The following is a 21,340-nucleotide window of genomic DNA, read 5'->3' as shown; positions in this document are numbered from 1 at the left end:
AGATAGATAGATAGATAGATAGATAGATAGATGTGGTGTATGGGGATAGATAGATAGATAGAGGGGGTGGATGGGGATAGATAGATAGATAGATAGATAGATAGATAGATAGATAGATAGATAGATAGAGGTGGTGTATGGGGATAGATAGATAGATAGATAGATAGATAGAGGGGGTGTATGGGGATAGATAGATAGATAGATAGATAGATAGATAGATAGATAGATAGAGGGGGTGTATGGGGATAGATAGATAGATAGATAGATAGATAGATAGATAGAGGTGGTGTATGGGGATAGATAGATAGATAGATAGATAGATAGATAGATAGATAGATAGATAGAGGTGGTGTATGGGGATAGATAGATAGATAGATAGATAGATAGATAGATAGAGGTGGTGTATGGGGATAGATAGATAGATAGATAGATAGATAGATAGCGGGGTGGATGGGGATAGATAGATAGATAGATAGATGGGGTGGATGGGGATAGATAGATGGGTGGATGAGGATAGATAGATAGATAGATAGATAGTGGGGGTGGATGGGGATAGATAGATAGATAGATAGATAGATAGATAGATAGATAGATAGATAGATAGATAGATAGATAGATAGATAGATAGATAGAGGGGGTGGATGAGGATAGATAGATAGAGGTGGTGTATGGGGATAGATAGATAGATAGATAGCGGGCGTGGATGGGGATAGATAGATAGATAGATAGATAGTGGGGGTGGATGAGGATAGATAGATAGATGGGGTGGATGGGGATAGATAGATAGATCGATCGATCGATCGATCAATCTAACAGGCATCTTGTGTCTCCAGTGTCCTGGGTTACATCTGCACTGGCCAGGTGTGTTTTTCTCCCAGGACGCCTAGCGCCCGCTTTCTCTGCCACTGTGCACTCCTGGTGGAGACAAGGCTCCGTAGCGTCGCTGTGAGCTGAGCGAGGTGAGGCTGGCCCAGCACAGGGCTCTAGTGCTGGCCTGGCCTAGCTCCTTGCCGGTAACTCTACCGGTGCCTTGTGTGGGTAGTTACCTCCCAGTGAACACACTCTTCGGTGCCAGTGAAGAGCACGCCAAGGACTCTACGTACTGCCCTGCGAGTGTGACCGTCCCATTCCGGCGGCCCGCGTGTGGCTAGTTTGGCTCCAGCCCAGTGAGGACGGGGAGGAGGGAACTGCCGGAGCTGGAGAATACTTACTAAATAAACAGAACGCCAACTGCTGCCAGTACCAATCCCTCTGCCCAGGACACGGTCACGGCCCCGCTGCCGACGACGGCCTCCAGGTCGCAGATCTTGGTGGTGGGGGGCGGCACGAAGGAGGAGGTGCCGGTGGTCGTCGTCTCTGGAGCGAGGGAAAGGAACAGCCTACAGATGGGCCAACAGGCAGCTACGGTCTGCATTGCCTACTGCCCGCTTCACCTTCCCTCCAAGCATCAGGCCCGCCCTGGGATGGCACAGACGGCAGCTCCTCTCCCAGGCCAGGGCTCGCCGTGCCAGCCTGTCTGTCCCCTGCCTATTAAAAGCCCTTTGCCCAGGGCAGCCTCTGACAATACTTCCCTAGATGGGGAGAATCTGTCTGTCCCCCCGTCATCTCACCAGCTAGCCTCTTGCTTTGTTAGTCTCTCTGTGCACTTGTGTATCCAGCCCTCCTTCACCACACGAGCCCCAATTCATTGCCTCTTCCCCTCCTCCCTGGCTGAAGGGGGCTGGGCATGGCTCCCTCTGCTCTGGGCACGGCCCTGGGAATGGGACACTGGCATGAGCTGTCCTCCCTCAGCCCTTCTCCCGCCCAATCCGAGGGGCCTGGCGTGCAGCCTCAGCAAGAGCTCTGTGCCCCCACCGGCCTGGTCTATGAGCATTGCAGCCTCCTGGGTGGGCCTCAGCTCTGCCCAGCTCCTTGGGGTGCCCGCGTCTGCCGAGGGGCTGGCACGGCGCTTTCTGCAAGCCCAGCTCCTCTTGGGCCCCGCGTTACACGGAATGGCCAGCAGAGGGCACCATCCCCCCACAGAAATGTCCCCGCGGTTGCAGGGCGGATTTGGGGACACCCAAAGGCAGAGTGGCCGGAGCCTGCGACGGGAGCCGGGAGACGCAGCACAGGCCGTCGGCCCGCCCACGTGCACGGAGAGCCACGGCCGGGCTGCGCCTCGGGTCTCCCTGCCACGCAGGCCTGGGCTGGCGTGTCCGCCCCAGGTCGGAACGCGGCGGTCTCTGCCCTGGGGGGACGGGCTGGGGATAGCGGCTCTAGGGGGGTGGCTCGACTTTACTGCCACACGTGGCTGGTGTCCTCCGTCAGGGGGGTTAGAGAGAGAGAGAGAGAGCTCCTGGTGGGAGTGCCAGTCGCGTGGCTGGTGATTTGGGCTCTCCCCTGGGGAAATCTGGCCAGACCCATCTCCCTTTGGGGTCCTCCCCCATCCTACGATGCTCCCGATTCCCACGGGCGTGCGCCGTCTCCTGCAACGCGGCACCAGCAGGGGGTGAACAGGGCCAGGTATCCACACAGGGTCTGGGCAGAGGAACGTTGTGGCTCGGCTTGATTGTGATGAATGAGGCGCCAGCAAGTGTTGCCTCCCAGCCTGGCTTCCGGAGGCCTGGTCGCACCAGATGCACAGAGCCCCCTGACATCACTGGCATCTGACATCCCCAGCAGGGTGGGGACAAGTTTCATGACATCATCAGACATGTCAGACTTCATGGTGTCATCAGGGCTGTGACTCAAGGCCTCTGACATCACCCTCCCAGCACGTCATGTGCCTTGAGTCGCCCTTAGCCTCAGTCAGGCCGGTCAGGAGCCTTAGGACATCATGAGCACCGCAAGTCACAAGTTTCACGACCTCATCCGCCTGCGCCCCCGGAGCAGCTAGCACCCCCTAGCCACAGCCTTTTTTCCTGGTGCCTTGCACTGGGCTGTATTCTTGGCATACAGCCCCCGGCCCAGACATTCCCCTATTCCCCCCGAGAGCAGGTCCTGGGGGGGCCCTAACCCGGAATTCCCTCCGGCCCAGCTGGGGCCCCCACCTCCACAGCGCTGCCAGAGCAGAATCACCACCAGCTCTTTCCTAGCAGCAATCGGCTGCTCATGCTCTGCTTTTAGATCTAACTGCAGCCACTGGGCAGGAGCCAAGGGGCAGCAGTGTCAGTCCACCAGCTGGAGAGCAGGCTGGGGGGAACCGGCCACTAGTCACATGCTGACCAGAACTGCCACCAGGGGCCACGGGCCAATCCTGGGCGGGGAGGGGGAGGATCTCAGCGGTGCTTAGCCAAACCTCTCCACGGTGTCCGGGAGACAGAGAAAGGGAGGAGCAGAGGCTAATTCAGAGGGGTCCGGTGCAGCTCAGCTATTTCAGAGCAATTGTCATTGTGTGTGCATCAAGAAGTGTGCAAATGGGGGGTGCGTGCGAGAAGTATGTGTGTATGCATGCAAGCCATGCATGTGCATTCAAGGTGGTGTGTGCATGCATATGAAGAGGTGTGTGAGAGTCAACCTGCAGCGACACTTGTATAGTGGGTCACGCTCACAAAGGACTAGTTAACTCAACTGGAGAAAGCCGGGCGTGTGTGCATATTCATGTGAGTGTTCACACGCCTCAGAGAGTGTCTGTGAGTGAATATAGCTGTGTGAGTAAACGGGGGAATGCATGTTTGTAAGCACTTGGGTGTATGTTTGTGTGATGTCCGGGTGTGTAGGTGTGTTACTTTGCAAGGGTTTGTGTATGCATCTGAGGCAGCATGTGTCTGAATGGCGGCAAAACTACTGGCTCTGTCTGATAAGCTTCATGCAGCTGAATCCTGGCAGGTGCCGCAGCCTCCAGAGGGCACATCTCGGTGTATCATCCTTCAGCTTGAGAGCAAGCAGCCTGGGCTTCTTCCTCCAGCCCGCAGCAGTGAGTGTCTCCCCGCTCGCCTGCATGCCCCATGCGGGCGAGGCTGCTTTGACTCACACAGCTAACAGCCCAAGGGTTTGCACACACAGAGTGTCGGCAGTGCCAAGGCCTCGCACACCCATGGCCAGTAGTGCCGAGGATTTGCGCAGCGCTGAGAATTTGGACGCTCTCCCAGTTGTCTGCAAGAAGCAGTGATTTGTTTGCTCTGGGGATGTGGATTACCCAACCTCCTGGCAGGCAGTGCCAGTTGGGGGAACCAAGCCGGCGGCCGCTCCAGTCCTTCTGGGAAACCGAAGGCCGACGTCGTGAATTTGGACGCAGTCCCAGCTCTTTCCTAGAAACAGGGGCTCGTTAACGTTGTGCCTTTTCTTTCTAATTGGCGTGGCTCCGAGCCATTGTGCGGGGTCGGGGGGCTGGTCAGCACTCCACTGAATAATAACCTTCCTACGAATCCTTAGTGCTTCTTCGCAAGCCGGAGGCTAGAGCTGGGAGGAGTTGAGTCAGCACAGGCCGGGCCACCATCTGACATGCCGGCTGAAACGCTGTAACGCAGCTGGGGGGAGCGCGCCCGCCGCGGGGACGGTACACGGCCCGGTCCTGGTGGAGGCCAAACCTTGCTGGCTCTTAGCCAAAGCTCTCGAAGGGGTCGGGGCAAGAGACAGAAGCAGAGGCTAATTCCGAGGGCGCCGGCAGGGCTCCGTTGTTTCCGAGCAGCGTGTGTGGGGACAGGTGTTTTGTGCGTGGGTGAGCGTCCAGGACATTTGCACGTGTGTGTTGTGTGTCGAGGAGAGAGAAGCATGGGCTAGTGCTCAGCCCAGGGACTGGAGGAGTTTGAATCCCCGCTCGGGGGCTGCGTCACTCTGGCCAGGGGTGGGTTGCTGAGGTGCAGCTGGCAAAGGTCTCTGCTACTTTGGGGGGCCCAGCCTGGGAGGCTGGAAATGCTGCTCACTGGGCACCCACATCTAGCTGGCTCTTTGAAACCTTGGGCTTTAATCTTCCCGTGCCTCAGTTTACCCATCTGTCCCGTGGGGGGGGAGGGGCTGTTCAGGTTAACTAGCCCATTTGTAGGTGTGTGTGACTGGAGATGGACAGAATGCAACAGCTCGAGATGGAGGGAGGAGGTGTCACGGCCTGGGACAGGCTGAAGGGAGCCCCCTCAGATGCACTGACGACACCAAGGGGCATGGGCCTTGTCTCTCGTTTCGTTTCTCCCCGCTCTCCGGCAGGAGCTCCGGTGTCACAGCTGGGCAGATCCAGTGTGGACAGCGTAGGCATTATGGGCCCCAGCCAGCCCCAGGACTCACGTGATGAATCCGAATCTCAGCTGCCATTTAAATGCAATGTGTTTCTGTCCTTCATGGATGCACAGAAAAGCTTGAAAATGTGCCCTAAGTTAACTGATGCCTACCTGAGTATGCAGAGAGCCTGAAGCAATAGCTCCAGGAGCTGGGGACTGCCCCCTGCATCTGGATCCTGAAACCTGCTGCCACCTGGAGGAAGGGCAGGGCCTCTGGGTCCCGGGGTTGCTTTCACTCAGTCTGGGGAGTGCCGGTGCTCCTGACCTCCAGCTGTCCCATGATGCAGTGCACCAGCTTGACAGGGTGAGGTCTAGTGGGTTAGAGACTGGAAGGCAGGTCTCCTGGTTCTGTCCCTGGCACTGGGAGGACAGTGGGGTCTAGTGGCCAAAGCAGGGGGCCTGGGAGTTAGGACTCCTGGGTTCTGTGAGCAGCTCTGGGAGGGGAGTGGTGTCTTGTGAGTCAGAGCAGGAGGCTGGGAGCCAGGACTCCTGGGTTCTCGTCCTGATTCTGCTACTTGCTGTGTGAACTTGGGCAACCCCCCGACCCCCCGTCACCCCTTCGTGGGGCCTGACTCTCCGCTTCCCATCAGCTGTGCAGCAGTGGTGATGCCAAGCCCTTGGCAGGAGAGGGGTCAACCCCCCGGGCCCTGCTGCACCGTCCCTGCTGGCCCCCTTGCTGCCTGGCACCCTCACCTGCCACCTGGGCTTCCGTGGTGAGATGCTTGGGCTCCTCCGTCCAGGGCGTGGCGTGCACGGCGACGCTCCAGTCGCTCCACGTGCCGATGTCGTTGTCCTTGGCGGCCACCTGGATGATGTACTCCTTGCCGGCGTAGGCGTCGGTGATGGTGTGGGACGTCCCGTCCGACAGCTCCACCTGCATGGGGAGAGGGGAGGGGACGGTCACCATGGAGAGGTCGCATCCCTAGGGGAAGGTCTGTGGAGAGAAGCTAGAGGGGACCCCGGGGCTTGGGTGTGGATGGGGAGCTAGGCCCACGGAGCAGAGCAACCGGCACCCCCTGCCCTGGCCATGGCTCCAGCAGGAGGGGCCTGGGCCGCATCCCCGTTACCGGGCAACATGAATGCTACAGCCGGTCACTTCTGCAGGCCAGTTTCACAGGCAGCCTGAGATCCCCTGGAGTGGGACAGGGCTGGGGGGCTGACCCGGGCAGCCCTCCATGTACCCAGCTCCCACCAGCCTCAATGGGGCCTGGGGGCTCCAGGATCAGGCCTGGGGAGAAAGAATGGAAAAGGGAGGAGGGTGGAGGGGTGGGATGGGAGAATGGAGGGGGAGAGAATGGGGCACAGGGATGGGGTGATGGGGGTATAGAGGGGAGGAGGGGCACAGGATGGGGAGTGGAGGAGAAGGGGCACAGGGATGGGGAATAGAGGGGAGGATGGGGAATGGAGGGGAGGGGATGGGGAACAGGGATGGGGAATGGAGGGGAGGGGATGGGGCACAGGGATGGGGAGTGGAGGAGAAGGGGCACAGGGATGGGGAATGGAGGGGAGGGGATGGGGAACAGGGATGGGGAATGGAGGAGGGGCACAGGGATGGGGGAATGGAGGGGGAGGGGCACAGGGATGGGGGAATGGAGGGGGAGGGGAAGGGAGGGGCACAGGGATGGGGGAATGGAGGGGGAGGGGAGGGGGAACAGGGATGGGGGAATGGAGGGGGAGGGGCACAGGGATGGGGGAATGGAGGGGGAGAGGAGGGGCACAGGGTTGGGGGAACGGAGGGGGAGGGGAGAGAGGGAAATGGAGCTGAGAGCGCGTGAGGAGGGGCCGGGGAGGAATCGTAGCTCGGCAGGGGATGGGGGGGTCATGGCAGCCTGTCTCTCAGGTGCCATCTGCTGGGCCAGGGCGTCGGTGCCAGTTCTGAGCGGCAGCACAGCGCGTGCCAGGCGCTGCACAGCAGGAGCAGGGCGATGGCCGACCTCCGCCCCCGAGGCTGGTCCCAGCATCCCTGAGGAGCCCTTATGAACATCCCCATGTGCAATCAGCAAGAGTTGCTCACGCCCCCTCCCTTCCTTCACGGCCTGCACTGACACAAGCCATCTTCTCTCCAGACACATGTGGCTAATAAACACGTCTGAGCGGATGAAGGATTGCGAGGGGTCTGACATGACCCATCTGCTCGGCTCAGGGGCGGGGAAGTTGGCCTCTGCTCTCAGTTCTGGAGCTCAGGAGGCCAACGGAGAACAGAGGCAGGAGGGATAGAACCAGAGCTGGGACACTGACCATGAAGCTCCCGTCTCCTTCCCCCTTCTCCCTGGCAGAGAGCACGGGCCAGATCTCAGCTCAGCAGTCAGAGAGGGGAGAGGAAGCCGCTCCCTTTGTGGCACGGGGTGCTCAGCGTGCTCAGCTCAAATCTGTGCAAGAGCAGAGGGAAAATTCAAGGGACATTATGTGCTGGCGTCCCGGGGGGGCAACTTGGATAGTGGGTGTGTGAGGTGGGACTCCGCCGGGAATCTGGAAACCCCGTCAGTCCGAGGCTGCTGATGAAGTGATGGGATAGTCTGAAACTTCTGCTGTTGTCTGTGGAGTAACAGTGAGTAATATGAATGCCCCAAATCACGGCAGAGTAACTCCAGCAAACTGCTTGGGGCCCCAGCTGAACAAACAGCCGAGTTTTTAAAGAGTGAAATTCAGCTATGGGAGCAAGGTGGAGATCCCCACTCTCCCAGCACACTGCGCAGCCGCACGTTCAACCAGTGAAACACGAGACAGACCCGTTACGCCATTGCAACCACTTCCCGCTGGCCTGACACCCTCCTCAGGGCAAGGAAACCGTTATCCAGCATGTGCTGAGAGCTGGTGACCCTTTCTGGGGGTGCCCCCGGGAGGACGACTGACAGACCAAGGAGATGTGCCCGCTGAGACAGCCGGCCCAAGAATAGCGGTGTGCAAAGGGAGTAGGGTGACCAGATGACCCAATTTTGTAGGGATAGTCTTGATTGTTGGGTCTTTTTCTTATATAGGCTCCTATTACCCCCGACCCCCTGTCCTGATTTTTCACATTTGCTATCTGGTCACTCTAAAAGGGAGATCCCCGTGTGTATCTGTGCATGCCACACTAGGCCTGGAGCAATCAGAAAGAGATGAGAGCCATGGGAGGAGGGCACCCGTGGGTGGGGACTGGAGGGGAGAGGAGTTAGGGAGACTGAAAGTCCCAGGGGTGCTAAAGGAGGAAACAAGGGAGAACAAGGCATTTAATTTGTTGGAGTTGTCCTGATGCTGACCCGGGTAAGGAGACCCATGGGCTGGGCTGGCGGAGAATGATGTCTCATTGGTGCCATGTAACCCAGTGGAGATACCCCAGAGCCCTGGTACCCCAGAGAGGGTGGCAGACAAAGAGCCAGAGGATAGCAGTGGGGGTGTGTGTGTGTGTACGGCTGTCGGTGTGTGGATGGCGCTGTGTGCAAGTCAGTAGGAGTGTTGTGCAACAGACTCTGTGTGTGTGTGCACGCATGCGTGTTTTTAAGTGTGTATGTTTGGGGGTAACAACATGTGTATACTGAAGCGGTGTGTTTGTGTGTGCCCAGGTGCAATATTGTGTGCGTGAGTGAATGAGCGGGAGGGTCAGTGCACACACATGCGTGCATGAGTGTTAGTATGGATGCATGGAGGTTTGGTGTGTGAAAGGTTATGTGGGAGTCTGAGAGAATGTGTGCACTGTGGGTGTTGTGTGCACGTGAGTGTGTCCAAGAGTGTGGCAGCATGTGTATGTGGGTGTGGGTGTGGGTGGTGTTTGGGTTTTTATAGGGATGTGTCAATGTGAGTGTGTGTGCATGTATGGGGTGTGTCGGTGTGAGTGCAGGGTGTGTGTGCTGAAGTGGGTCAGTGTGTGTGCATGGGTGTGAGTGCAGGGTGTATGTGTGGAAGCTTGTCAGTGTGTACATGAGTGTGAGTGCAGGGTGTTTGTGTGGAAGTGGATCAGTGTGAGCGCATGGGTGACAGTGCAGGGCGTGTGTGTATGGAAGTGACAGTGTGTGAGTGCAGGGCATGTGTGTATGGAAGCGTGTCAGTGTGTGTGCTGGGCGTGTGTGTGTGTAAGAGTGTCAGTGCATGGGTGTGAGTGCTGGGCATGTGTGTGGAACAGTGTCAGTGCACGTGTGATGCAGAGAGAGCAACGGGTCCCCCTAGGGAGTTAATAGGAACTATTGATGGCATCTGATTTCCTCTGGTAAGCTGGAGTGTCCCCCCTCCTCTCTGGAAATAAAAAAATCTGCCCCCCCGCATCCGCTCCCTCTCCCCACCCCATGCTTACGTAATCCTTTGGAGCCACTGAGGGAGCCTGTGGTTTACAGCTGCGGCGCATTCCTGGGCCTCTCGCTCTGGGCCGCACATCCAGGGCTAATTCAACACCCACTTCAAAGCCACACACATGAGGATATTAACCCCCCGCCGCCCCATGGAGGGGGAGCCCCACAGGAGCTGCGGGGAGGTCACAGGCTCACAGCCCCATTGTAACAGGCTAACGCCCCCGTGTCGGCCTGGGGCCGTGGCTATTGTATGCTTGATCCGCCCTAGCGTGGTCCCCGCTGCTGTGCATGGGGCCTGTGGCCTGGGTCCGGCTACACGGCAAAATGCAACAGCACAGGCCGACTGTCTGCCAATCTCTAGACACGCAGCCAAAGCCCCTCCCCGGGGTACGATCCCCCCAGCACAGGGGCACATGCTGCATTGGGGCTGGAGCCTCCATTTCCATCTGTCTGCGAGGTCCATTCCAGATCCAGTGGCAGGTTGCTGCCATCGCTGCTCTCTTCACTAGCTCGATAACACCCCCATCAAACTCCTGCCAACATTATCTGACACTATAATCTCTCCCCCCTCCCCGCCGCCAGACAGGAGGGAAGTCTGGGGCCCAACTTTAACAGCTGACAAAGCTGATTGGGACCAAACCCCAATGCAATCCGCACAGCTGCCGCTCCGCCAGCAACGCCCCCCACACCCACAGGACTCCGGCAATCACAGCTGCAGAGCAGAACTGGGCCCGTTCCCCCTGCTAATCAACATGCAGACAGGAATATTCCACTTCTGGGGCCACCTCGGCCAAAGCAGCAAATCAGCCCTCTGCCACAAAGCCCCGGAGCAGCAAAAATTCAGTCGGTCGCTCTCGAAGGTACCTAGATTCAGAGATTCCAAGGCCAGAATTGACCACTGTGATCATCTCCTCTGCCCTCCCGTAGAGCGCAGGCCAGAGACCTGCCCCACGCTAATCCCTAGAGCAGAGCTGTTAGCAAAACATCCCATCTTGAACTGAAAATTATCAGTGATGGAGACTCCACCACGACCCTTGGGACCTTCTTCCACAATTAATTGCTGTCACTGTTAAAAATTTAGGCCTTATTTCTTGTCGGAATGTGTCTCGCTTCAATTTCCAGCCATTGGATCTTTCTCTGCTAGACTGAAGAGTCCATGATGAAATAGTTGTGCACCATGTGGGTAGGTATAGACTGCAATTGAGTCACCCCGCACCCTTCTCTCTGTTAAGACTGAGCTCCATAAGTCTATCACTGTAACACCTGTTTTCTAACCCTTTGCTGATTCTCGTGGTTCTTCTCTGAACCTTCTGCAATTTATCAACATCCTTCTTGAACCGTGGGCACCAGAACTGGATCCCAGCAGTGGTCGCACCAGTGCCAAACACAGAGGTAAAATAACCGCTCTGCTCCCACTGGATGCACCACGGACTCGCATTAGCCCTTTCAGCCACAGCGTCGCACTGGGAGCTCAGGGTTAACTCGTTACCCATCACGATCCCCAGGCCCTTTTCAGAGTCACTGCTTCCCAGGGCAGAGTCCCCCTCCGTGGAAGTGTGGCCTGCGTTCTTTGTTCCTAGACGGTTCCCAGTACTGAACAAAACCACACGCCCCTTGGACTGTCGGCTCTTTGGGGCAGGGACCACGTCTTTGCTCTGTGTCTGTACAACAACAACAGGCTGCGGGGCCAGCCCCGGGGCTCCTCCTGCAACAGAAATACGACGTGAACCTCCCAGCGAGCGGGCTGAGCAAGCCCGTCCCAGACTGAAAGACGCTGAAGGTGCCAGTGATACAAGTCACGGGGAAGAACAAATCAAAAGCAGCACCAAGCTAGCCTGCTGTGCAGCCCTGCTCGGAACAATCACGCCAGCAGGTGAGCGCAGAGCCAGAGCAGACCGTCCCCAAGTACCGTCAAGGACCCTAAACCGGAGGTGGAAATTGGAGTCACCAAGCAGTGCTGACGACGCCGTCTGGCCAATGTGACAGAGGCAGGCGTCCTCAGCTGGTGTGAACCGGCCCAGCCCTGCTGAGGAGCCGGCCTGTGGTTTTCGTGGTGCAGAGGCTGGGATCTGACATTTCTACACAGTCCCATTACTCGGTCTTCTGCTCTGGGCCTGGGACAGTCCTGGAGTGCGTGCGTGTGAGCGTCTGGGGGATGGCTCGCCTGGAGCTGTGATTCCCAGCCCAGGCGGGTGTGCCTACACCAGCACTGCTAGTGCCCAGAAACAGCGCGGTGCCTGCCGTGGCACGGATGGTGGCGCAGGCCCAGGCGGTGAGGTGGGATTGTACCCACGTCACTCAGCCCAAGAGGTTGCCTGTATGGTACTAGCGCAGATACATGTACAGGAGCTGGGAACTGCCCCTCCCTGCCCAAATGTAGCCCTACCCTGCGACTGTCCCTGCGTCTCCTTCCAGGGATGTGTGAGACTCAGCTGGGCCTACACTGGAGAGTACTCGTGTGAGGTGTGTGTAGCTGTGGCACGTGTGTGTTGGAGATCGTTGGTGTGACATGGGTGTGATTATGAGCATTTGTGGTGCTGTGTCTCTCTGTGGTGTTGGTGTGTATTCGTGGTACTGCATGTTGGTGTGTATTTGTGGTGCTGTGTCTCTCTGTGGTGCTGGTGTGTATTTGTGGTACTGCATGTTGGTGTGTATTTGTGGTGCTGTGTGTCTCTGTGGTGCTGGTGTGTATTTGTGGTACTGTGTGCTGGTGTGTCTCTGTGGTGCTGAGAGTCTCTGTGGTGCTGTGTGTATTTGTGGTAATGCACGCTGGTGTGTATTTGTGATGCTGTGTATTGGTGTGTATTTCTGGTGATGCATGCTGGTGTGTATTTGTGGTACTGTGTATTGGTATGTATTTGTGATGGTGTATATGTGTGGTACTGCATATTGGCGTGTCTCTATGGTGCTGTGTATTGGTGTATATTTGTGGTGCTGCACACTGGTGTATATTTCTGGTGCTGTGTGTATTTCTGGTGCTGGTGTGTATTTGTGGTACTGCGTGCTGGTGTGTATTTGTGGTGCTGTGTGTCTCTGTGGTACTGTGTATTGGTGTGTATTTGTGATGGTGTATATGTGTGGTGCTGCACACTGGTGTATATTTCTGGTGCTGGAATGTATTTGTGGTGCTGGTGTGTATTTGTGGTACTGTGTGCTGGTGTGTATTTGTGGTGCTGTGTGTCTCTGTGGTACTGCACGCTGGTGTGTATTTGTGGTGCTGTGCGTTGTTTCATGTCACCCATGCTGCCCCACACAGCATCTCCTTGCCACCACCAGGCCGATCCCAGGGAGGCCGGGTTTGCCCTGGGACCCATAGGGCATCGGCCCCTTGGTTCGCCCTGCGCCAGCCTAGGCGTGGAGCTGCTGGGGAGCCGCGGAGGCAGGTCCCGGTCCCTGGCTCTGCTGCAGTGGAGGAGGAGGAGGGGGGAAGATGAGATTTGTTTCACAAACGCTCCGATTCCCTTTGTGCCTTGTACTGCAGCAGGGCCCTGCTGCCTCGTGCCCGGCGGCTGGGCCCACCCCTTGCTGTGCTGCCAGCCGACACCCCCAGCCAAGCCCCACGCCGGGGGGCCGGCGCACAGAAAGCCCCCCAGCTCGGCCGCTCAGGATTTACAGGGGGACTCTCAGCAGCTCTCCCCACCCTGCTCTGGGCTCTCCTCTCGGCATGGCTGCTGGACGGAACTGAGGCTTGGGACACGACGGGGAACCATAGCCAACCGCAACAAATAGAAAGTTACAGCCCAGCCCCAGAACGTCTTGGGCTCCAGCTCGAGGGCCGGCACTCGTCCTAGAGGCTCCGTGGAAGACCCTGGGGACTTTATTCAACCGCCCCCAAGCATGGCAAGATTTCCGATAGAAACGCAGCTACACACCCCCTTTCCCTGCAAAGCTTCCCCCCTCCCAGACCCATTATACTGCAGCCTCAGCTGTGCCTCACCCTCTTAGGGGTCAAACTGGCCCTCGGATCGGAGTCTGTGTCCCCCCGCCCTTCCCTGTTTGATGTTGGGAAGATGCTGGGACAGTGCCAGGGGAGCGCCGCCGGGTGTCACTAGTCATTTGGAAACGAGCGCGAGATGAAAGGGACCGTGGCTGCAGGCAGCTTAGACAGCAACAGCCGATCATTGTTCCTGGCCTGGGAAAGGCCGGCGCTGGGGCGGCGGGGGCCGGGGGCTTTGCAGATTCAAGGACCAAGGCCTAACTGCCTGTGTCACAGAGGAGGCAAATGAGCGGGCCCTGCAGCGAGGGGCCGGCGAGGTGATCCCGTGGGGCTGTCGAGGGGCCCATCACGCTGACCCAAGATGGGTCACTTGGAGGTGGGACGCATAGAATCATTGCATAGAACTGGAGGGGACCTCGCGAGGTCTCTAGTCCAGTCCCCTGCACTCAGGGCAGGGCTAAGGATTATCTAGACCAGCCCTGGCAGGGGTTTGTCCCACCTGCTCTTAAACATCCCCAATGATGGCGATTCCACAACCTCCCTGGGCAATTTATTCCAGTGCTTAACCACGCTGACAGTTAGGAAGTTTTTCCTAATGTCCAACCTAAACCTCCCTTGCTGCAATTTAAGCCCATCACTTCTTGTCCTGTCCCCAGAGGTTAATGAGAACAATTTACTCCCTCCTCCTTGTAACAACCCTTTATGTAGTTGAAAACTGGTATCATGGCCCCTCTCAGTCTTCCCTTCTCCAGTCTAAACAAACCCAATTGCTTTCAATCTTCCCTCCTAGGTCATGTTTTCTAGACCTTTCATCATTTTTGTTGCTCTTCTCTGCATTTTCTCCAATTTGTCCACATGGGTGCTGCAGAGGGAGGTGGGACACATAGCTGTGGACAAGGCCCCAGAAATCCCACCTCGCTTCTCTCCCCTCTGGAAGCGCCTCTCTGCAGGGCCGGCGCTTCCATTTAGGCGACCTAGGCAGTCGCCTAGGGCGCCAGGATTTGAGGGGGAGCGGCATTTTGCCGGGAGGGCAGCAGGCGGCTCTGGTGGACCTCCCGCAGGCGTGCCTGCGGAGGGTCCGCTGGTCTTGTGGCTCCGGTGGAGCATCCGCAGGCACACCTGCGGCAGGTCGACTGGAGCCCCGGGACCAGTGGACCCTCCGCAGGAACGCCTGCGGAAGGTCCACCGGAGGCACGGGACCGGCGGCAAAATGGGTAGAGCCAGCCCTGCGCCTAGGGCGCCAAAAACCCTGGCGCCGCTCCTGCCTCTGTGCAGACAGCAGGCCCCCAGCAAGTCTCCCATCCACCAACTTGTTTATCTGTCCACTTGGCGGCCAGTGCACTCGGGGGTTATCTGTCACCAGCTGGTCCCTTCCTCTTGGACAACGTTGTTAGGCAGCCCGTATCCGCCTTGGTTTGAATTCACTCCACTGCTCCGGGCTGCAGCCCTCTCGGCCAGCCTTCAGCACGCAGAGCTGGAATGGGCTGCCCCAGAGAACTCCAAGACCTCTCTCTCTCTCCAGGAGACATCAGCCTGCAGCCACCAAAATCCACATTCAGTTCGGAGCAGACACAAAGTTGAGTGAACACGGCTAGATCTGCACCTCCCGCCTGCACAAGCAAGAGGCTCCTGGAGTGGGGGGAAGGTGGGGCCACCAGACAGCTCGCTGTCTAGGTTCTTCTCTAGCTTCTCTCATTGGGATTGCTAAGCACCACACAACACCCGTAACATTATTCCCATTGTGCAGATGGGGAAACTGAGGACCAGACAGAGGAAGTGACTTGTCCCCAAAGTCACATATGGTGTCGGTGCTGGGAACTCTCAAGTCCCCAGCCAAATCCCATAACCACAGGGCCAACGCCCGTCCATGAGCATGATGGGGTCCAGCTTCCAAGGGGCTCTAAGCAGCAGCCACAGTGCAAGGGAACACAGGAACGAAAGCCATTTACTGGAGGCAACGGACAGAGTCCTCCAGGACACAGAGAGGTGACAGCTCCTGGGACGGCCCCTCTGTGTAAATGCGTTTGCAGGGAGACAGACGTAAGAGAGTCCCCGGGGGGACAGAGACAGGGGATGGGGGATGGATGACATGAGACATCTGACCGATAAAGATGGATTTTCCCCTCCCCCTGGATTTACTTTGTTGACTGCTCTGCAGAAGGATGAAAAAGACCAGGATCAAGCTGCTGGGTCTGCGATGCAGCCAGGGTTGGAGAAGCAGAGGGAAGGGGAGGAGAGCGTGGGCAATGCGGGGGGAGTAAGATATTGCTACCCTCTATGAGGAGACCTCACCTCAGTGGAGCAGCGCCAGGTCTCAGCTGAGATCTGTCAGACAGGCCGCGGCTTGGGTTCTAACCAGACATGCAAACCTGCGAAAAAACCGCAGAAATTGGGCTTGTTTTTGGCTTAATTGGCTTGTGAGTTGCTTGTTGGCTAGTTTGGGGCTTGAAGCTTGTTGTAGCTTGTGGCTTCTTTTTTTGATCAGCTCTCAGCAAGCAGGGGCAAGGGGGGGAGAGAGTTGGGGTGCACAGTGGGCCCACCACAATCCCAGACTGCACGCCAGGGGGATCTAGTCACATAGAGTGTTGGGGTTCTTAGGGACTGGCTTGTTTTGAAATGGGATTAGCTTGATTTTTGGCTTATTGTGAAAGTTGGGGGCCTTATTTATGCCTGAAAGTTGGCCACTATGATTCTAACCCAGAGTTTTCTCTCATGACCAAAACCAAAGCAGAATCCAGATCCGTGGAGGCGAGGGATCTCCACTGGCATCGGTCCATCATGCTGCGCGTGAGATTCCCAGCTGCATTCGTGAGATGGAGATAGGCTCCATGCACAGCACCCAAGCATCTGGGGATGTGCTCTCTCCATACCAAGGAACGCCTTCTGCAGGCCGTGCAGTGATCCCCACTCCTGCTGAGCCAAAGGGCACCTGAGGGGTGCTCAGCACCGTGCAGGATTCATCCCTTGGCTGACGTGCTGTTAAACACGAGAGGAAGGCTCCCCAGAATATCTCCACCCGGCCCTCCGCCCCCGCTGCGTGCCGCGCCTTTGTCAAAACAGACCCCCACGCTGCATCGCGCGCTGGAGCATAATGAGGGTAGATTGTAATTGCAGTCATTACGCTTCCTCTCCTGCACACGCTCCCTCGCTGCTCGGATGGAAAAACACGGGCCGCGGTTTCTCTCCTGGACCCTTCCCCCACCCCCACGGAGTCTCCCCTGCCTCGGGGAGAAAGGAAGGCATGTCCATCTGGCTTTGTGCTCACCTGGTGCAGAGACACCAGCCAGCGTCAGGAAGCAGGCCTGCTTCACACCGACTCGGAGTCTGCATGGGGCATTTTCATGGGTCCCCGCTGCCTCATGCATGCTCCTCTGGGACTCCGCTGCTCAGCAAGCCACCTGCACTTTGCTGGGTGTCAGGGTTTCAAGCCCCCTGCCATGGAGGTGGCACCGGACAGAGTTGCAAGCCGGTGATGGAGCATTTAAAGCCGCACTTCACAGTGTGTCCGCTTGATGGCACCAAAGAATTTTTAAATACATTTGCCACTCGCCAGCCACCATAACGCAAACTAACTGGGAAAGCCGCCTGGTGCACATCCTGAAGTCTCGGCAAGCACACAGGTTCCCCTCAGCTGAGCCCCAAAGGGGAACAGCAGGTGTCCTTGGAGGCAGAGAAAACACAGGACTTGGTTGCAATGACTATTGAGGGGATTCCTGATTGTGGCTGCTGGGCACAGACAGACCTTGGGGTTCCCTAGGGTGCCTTAGCTCCCAGCCCGTGCTGCCTAGTGTCACCATGCAGGGGGTCGTGGTTGTCACCGAAAGGACTGCTGAGTGCAGCACAGTAGGGTTTCTACCCCAGCCAGAACTGGGGCACTATGCTAAGCGAGGCAAGCGTGAGCCACAAGCTGCCGAGTACTGAAAAAGGGCAGGTGAGGCCACCAGGGGGCGCCAGCCATGCCTACTCTGCCCCCGCTTTGAATGTTGGACTAGCTCTGCCAATCCCCATCTACCATTTCTTTGTCATGACAACAAGCAAGAAGGCGGAGCAATGGAGAGCCAATCAAAGCGCAGGCTGTGGAAAGCAGCTTGTGAGCCCCTGTGAGCCCTTCTGGCTGCTCCCTGAGTCCCCTCTGAAGCCTGTTCCCATTGCACCTCTCCCTCCAGGGAGTGCACGACCCCTAACTGCAAGCTGCCGAGAGGCAGGAAGAGCTCCGAGGAGCCAGCTTGTGTGTTCCCCAGGGAACCATGCTGGGCGGCCCCATCGGGCTGGAACATGTTGGGAAGAGAAGAGATTTCCAGACTGACCATGCAGGACTGAGACAGACAGCCAACCCCTGCCCCCCGGGCCACGCTGACATTCCCCCAATACTAGCTGTGCCCAGCTCTTCTGCAGAGACCCAGCAAGGGGGAGCGGGGAGAGAGCGATGCTGAAGGCTGCAATCCCTCAGTGCCCCAGTCCCCAAGTTGATCCTCTGTCCTGTTACCAGCTAGCTTCCTGCCCTCCACCTTCCGCCGGATCCCACAGCATCACTGTGGTGACAAGCATCCCCTGCGGCTCCCAGATCCTTCCTCACCCCTTCAGAGATGATCCTCTCCCTCCCCAAACCCAGACCCTCCAAGTTGCCAAAGCCCCCCATACCTTGTGTATCCATTCCCCATGGGAGGAAATCATACAAGTGGTCCTGGTTTCAAACATTGGGCAACCTTAATAAATTCAGGTGTTTTGTACCTCTCCGGTCTTTCCCCAAGCCCTGGTCAGGGGTTTCCAGGGAGTGCCCCAGCCTAAGGCACAGAGCCTGAGGGAAATGGAAGGCGGCACATTTAAAACTGAACAAAGGAACACACAAGACACACTTAGCCTGTGGAACTCATTGCCACAAGATATCAGTGTGGCCAAGAGCTAATCAGGACCAATTCAGGGATAGGATATTTGCATAGATAACAAGAATATCCAGTGTTATAAGAAAAATAACTGAAGAAACCCTCCTTTTTCAAGGCGAACCTCTAAACATTGGCAGGAGCTTCCCCCGGGTTGAGGAGGTTGAGTCTATAACTCCTTATTGCAGGGCTCCCGCACCTTCCCCTGAGGCAGCTGGTACTGACCATTACATGAGACAGAATGGCAGGTTAGATGGACCCCTGGGCTGGTTCTGTCTGGCAATTCCTGTGTTCCTAGCACTAATGTCTACTATCTACCAAATAAACAGAGACCAAGAGTTACCAGGTCTTCAGTCACCCCGGACCACAGCCATCCTGGGAACTTACAAGAGAAAAAGAAGGAGCTGCACCGAATTGGGCACATGCATTGATTGGTTCCTGGTTCCGATCCCCGCCTGGCTGGGAGTCACCGAAAGCCATCCCTCATGTGGCTCAGCAACCCTGGGGAGTGGCAGTCCGCTCCCTAGCTGGGCAGTGGCCACAGGAGGTTTGGCGTCCACTGGCCCCATGCTGTTGGCAGTGGCAGAAGAGAGGCAGGGCACCAAGCAGGCCAAAGGGACTGAACCCGCCCTGCCAGTTAAGAGAAACCACAAGGCAACGGCAGCGCAGATGGAGAGGAGGCAAAGAAAGCAAACCCTCTCCTCTCAGATAACCCGTAGTTAGTGAGACCTGCAGGGACGGGGCTCCTTGGCTGTCCTCTGTAGACAGTGGGCCAAATTCTGCACTCGGTTGCACGAATGGTAATCCAGGGACACTCCAACAGAAGGAGGCTGTATTTACACCAGGGTAACTAGTGGGGCTCACTGGGAGCAGTGGGGTAAAGTAAGACCTGACCTGAACCTTCACCCAAAACTTCAGCCCAACCTGATGTGCAGACAAGGGTCAGCGCTGCCTCTGCGCCCCACAGCGCTGGCTGGGCGTGGAAAGGGATTCACCCAAACACAGTGACTCAGGCCAGCCGGGTGCTGGATGCACCAGAAACGGGTCGAGGAACCCAAAGGGTTTGGGGGAACACCCGAGGGCGGCAGGCCATGGAACAGTGGCCTGGGCCTGAGGAGCTGGAGAGTGGAGTAGACGCTCCATAGGAAGTGGCGGAGCACTCAGGACTGCCGTGATTCCAGGGCAGCTGTTAGTGTGACGGGTGCGGGACAGAGCTTTGCACCATCCAGGGCTCTGGCCAGCCAGCCCAAGCAGTTTCCAGCCTCTGGATTAGGTTTTGCACCGATAAGGCAGAGAGCACATGGGGAAGGGATCCGACCCGACAGACAGCCAGATCAGTGCGGGGAGGAGGGGCAGAGAGGCAGCATCAAAGGGAGAGAAATTCCTTAATCCGCGTCCCTGCCACACAGGGACAAAAGTGGGCGAAAGCTGCGAATGGTAATTTTTTTGGCTGGGGGGGGGTGCTGCGTTTCGCAGCCTGCTTTGTGCACCTGCCAAAAGTCACTCGGGCTGGCTGCAAAGCAGGGCGGAGATTAATGAAGGCTCAATAGCCAGTGCAATGCAGGGCCATTAGCATTGCAAAAAAAAAAAAAAAATCCCGACTCCGTGAAGCCAGTTATTCAGCTGTCCACGCCGACAGCTCGTGCAGGAAATCTCAGCCATTCATCCACTGTCTGTCCTGTCCCACCTCCACCGCCCAGCTCTCCGAGAGACAACGTCCTCCCCTTTGAGTCTCCTCAGCCCCCAGACAAGCGCTTCTCCACCACTGCCTCCACCTGCTAACTGAGCGGGGACAACTGGCTTTAGAACAAGGCCCAAGTCCTCAGCCCAGGGATGCTCCCAACCAGGAGCACGGCGGGAGCTGGGGGGCTCAGGGACTCCCATAGTATTATATAGCGGAGGGTCCCCAGAGCCCTTTGTCCTGATGTCCGTGCTAGACACCGAGGGACGTGGCAGACCCGTGCGTGGAAGGGAGGTGACGGTCCGTCTAGGCAGAGCGATATCCCCTGCTAACGAGGGCTGGCTGAGCGCTCTCTTCTGCGGGCTGCCTCCCTCGCTTGCTAATAAGCGCCTGACTCTAGGACGCCAGCCAAGCTTGGGGGCCGTCTCGTCGGCTCGGAGGCAGTGTGGACAGAGGAGAGGTGGGACTCACGCAGGGCCACCGAGCCGCTCTGCCAGGCCGGTGGTCTGCGATGAGGAAGGGGCGGCAGCTGGGGCCCCACGGGACCCGGGGGCACAGTGCACATGTGGCAGGGAGGCGATGGTGCAGGATGTGGCGTGCTGGGCAGCGCAAGGCCGCAATGGGGCAGGGGAGGGGTGGGGTAGAGCCTGCTCTGCAGCAGAGCCTAATAGAGGGGGGCAGGATCTTGACAACTCCAGCTGGGACCAGACCCTTCTCCTCCCCCACACCCCAGCCCCCGCGCTGCCTCTCCAGGCCTACAAGGCAGGTCTCCCTGGAGCATGGAGCAGAGCCCAGGGGAGGAGGGGGCTGGGAAGACCCTGGTCAGGTCCCTTCCTCTCTCTGTGTCTCTGTCAAATGGGGACAATGTCAGACATTTGGGGTTTGCCCCTCAGCGCAGAGTCCAGCTCTACCTCCCCCCACCCCCGGTATATCACCCGTTGGGCCTGGGGGTACCGAGAATCAGGGACGCCAGCTTGTATAGGAACAGGAGCGACCCAAACCTTGGCCCAGGAGGCCAACTGACCCCCCAAGCCGTGGGGCACTCTCTCGCTGGAGCTCCTGGGTGGGTTCCAGCAGGCACTCAGCCGCTGGGCTATAGGGAAATCATGAGCTGTGCCTGAGGCGCTAGGTGCATGCTGGCAGGCTCAGGTCTAACACCAAGGGGAGAGAGCAAAGGGGTTGACATGGGCTGGGCAGTAGCACATGGTCGGTGTGGGGTCTGACCCAGCAACTCGGCACTGGCCGAGCTCTGTGTGTGGGGAGCTCAGGGCTGGGATAGTGGGGGCTGCGGGTCGGGACTGGGGGGCATTGGCAGAGCTGGGAGGAGACCAGGGCTGGGATAGTCGGGGTGGGTGGGTCAGGACTGGGGGCATTGGCAGAGCCGGGGG

General features: G+C 57.7%; 1 protein-coding gene across 7 annotated transcripts in view; it reads right to left on the bottom strand.

The window, feature by feature from the left end:
* The window catches only part of CNTFR (ciliary neurotrophic factor receptor), a 414,593-nt gene that overhangs the window by 4,747 nt on the left and 388,506 nt on the right, over positions 1-21,340 (bottom strand). For all 7 annotated transcript variants that reach the window (XM_039545262.1, XM_039545268.1, XM_039545264.1 and 4 more), the window contains 2 exons: positions 5,886-6,066; positions 1,212-1,356 (listed from right to left, as the gene is read on the bottom strand). In XM_039545262.1, the coding sequence (XP_039401196.1) occupies positions 1,212-1,356; positions 5,886-6,066 (326 nt within the window). The remainder of the gene's footprint in view (positions 1-1,211; positions 1,357-5,885; positions 6,067-21,340) is intronic.

This window comes from Mauremys reevesii, linkage group 6, assembly GCF_016161935.1.
Source record: "Mauremys reevesii isolate NIE-2019 linkage group 6, ASM1616193v1, whole genome shotgun sequence".
In the NCBI taxonomy this organism is placed as follows: domain Eukaryota; kingdom Metazoa; phylum Chordata; order Testudines; family Geoemydidae; genus Mauremys; species Mauremys reevesii.
The sequence above is the reverse complement of the archived record's forward strand: the minus strand, read 5'-3'. Positions and strand labels throughout refer to the sequence as shown.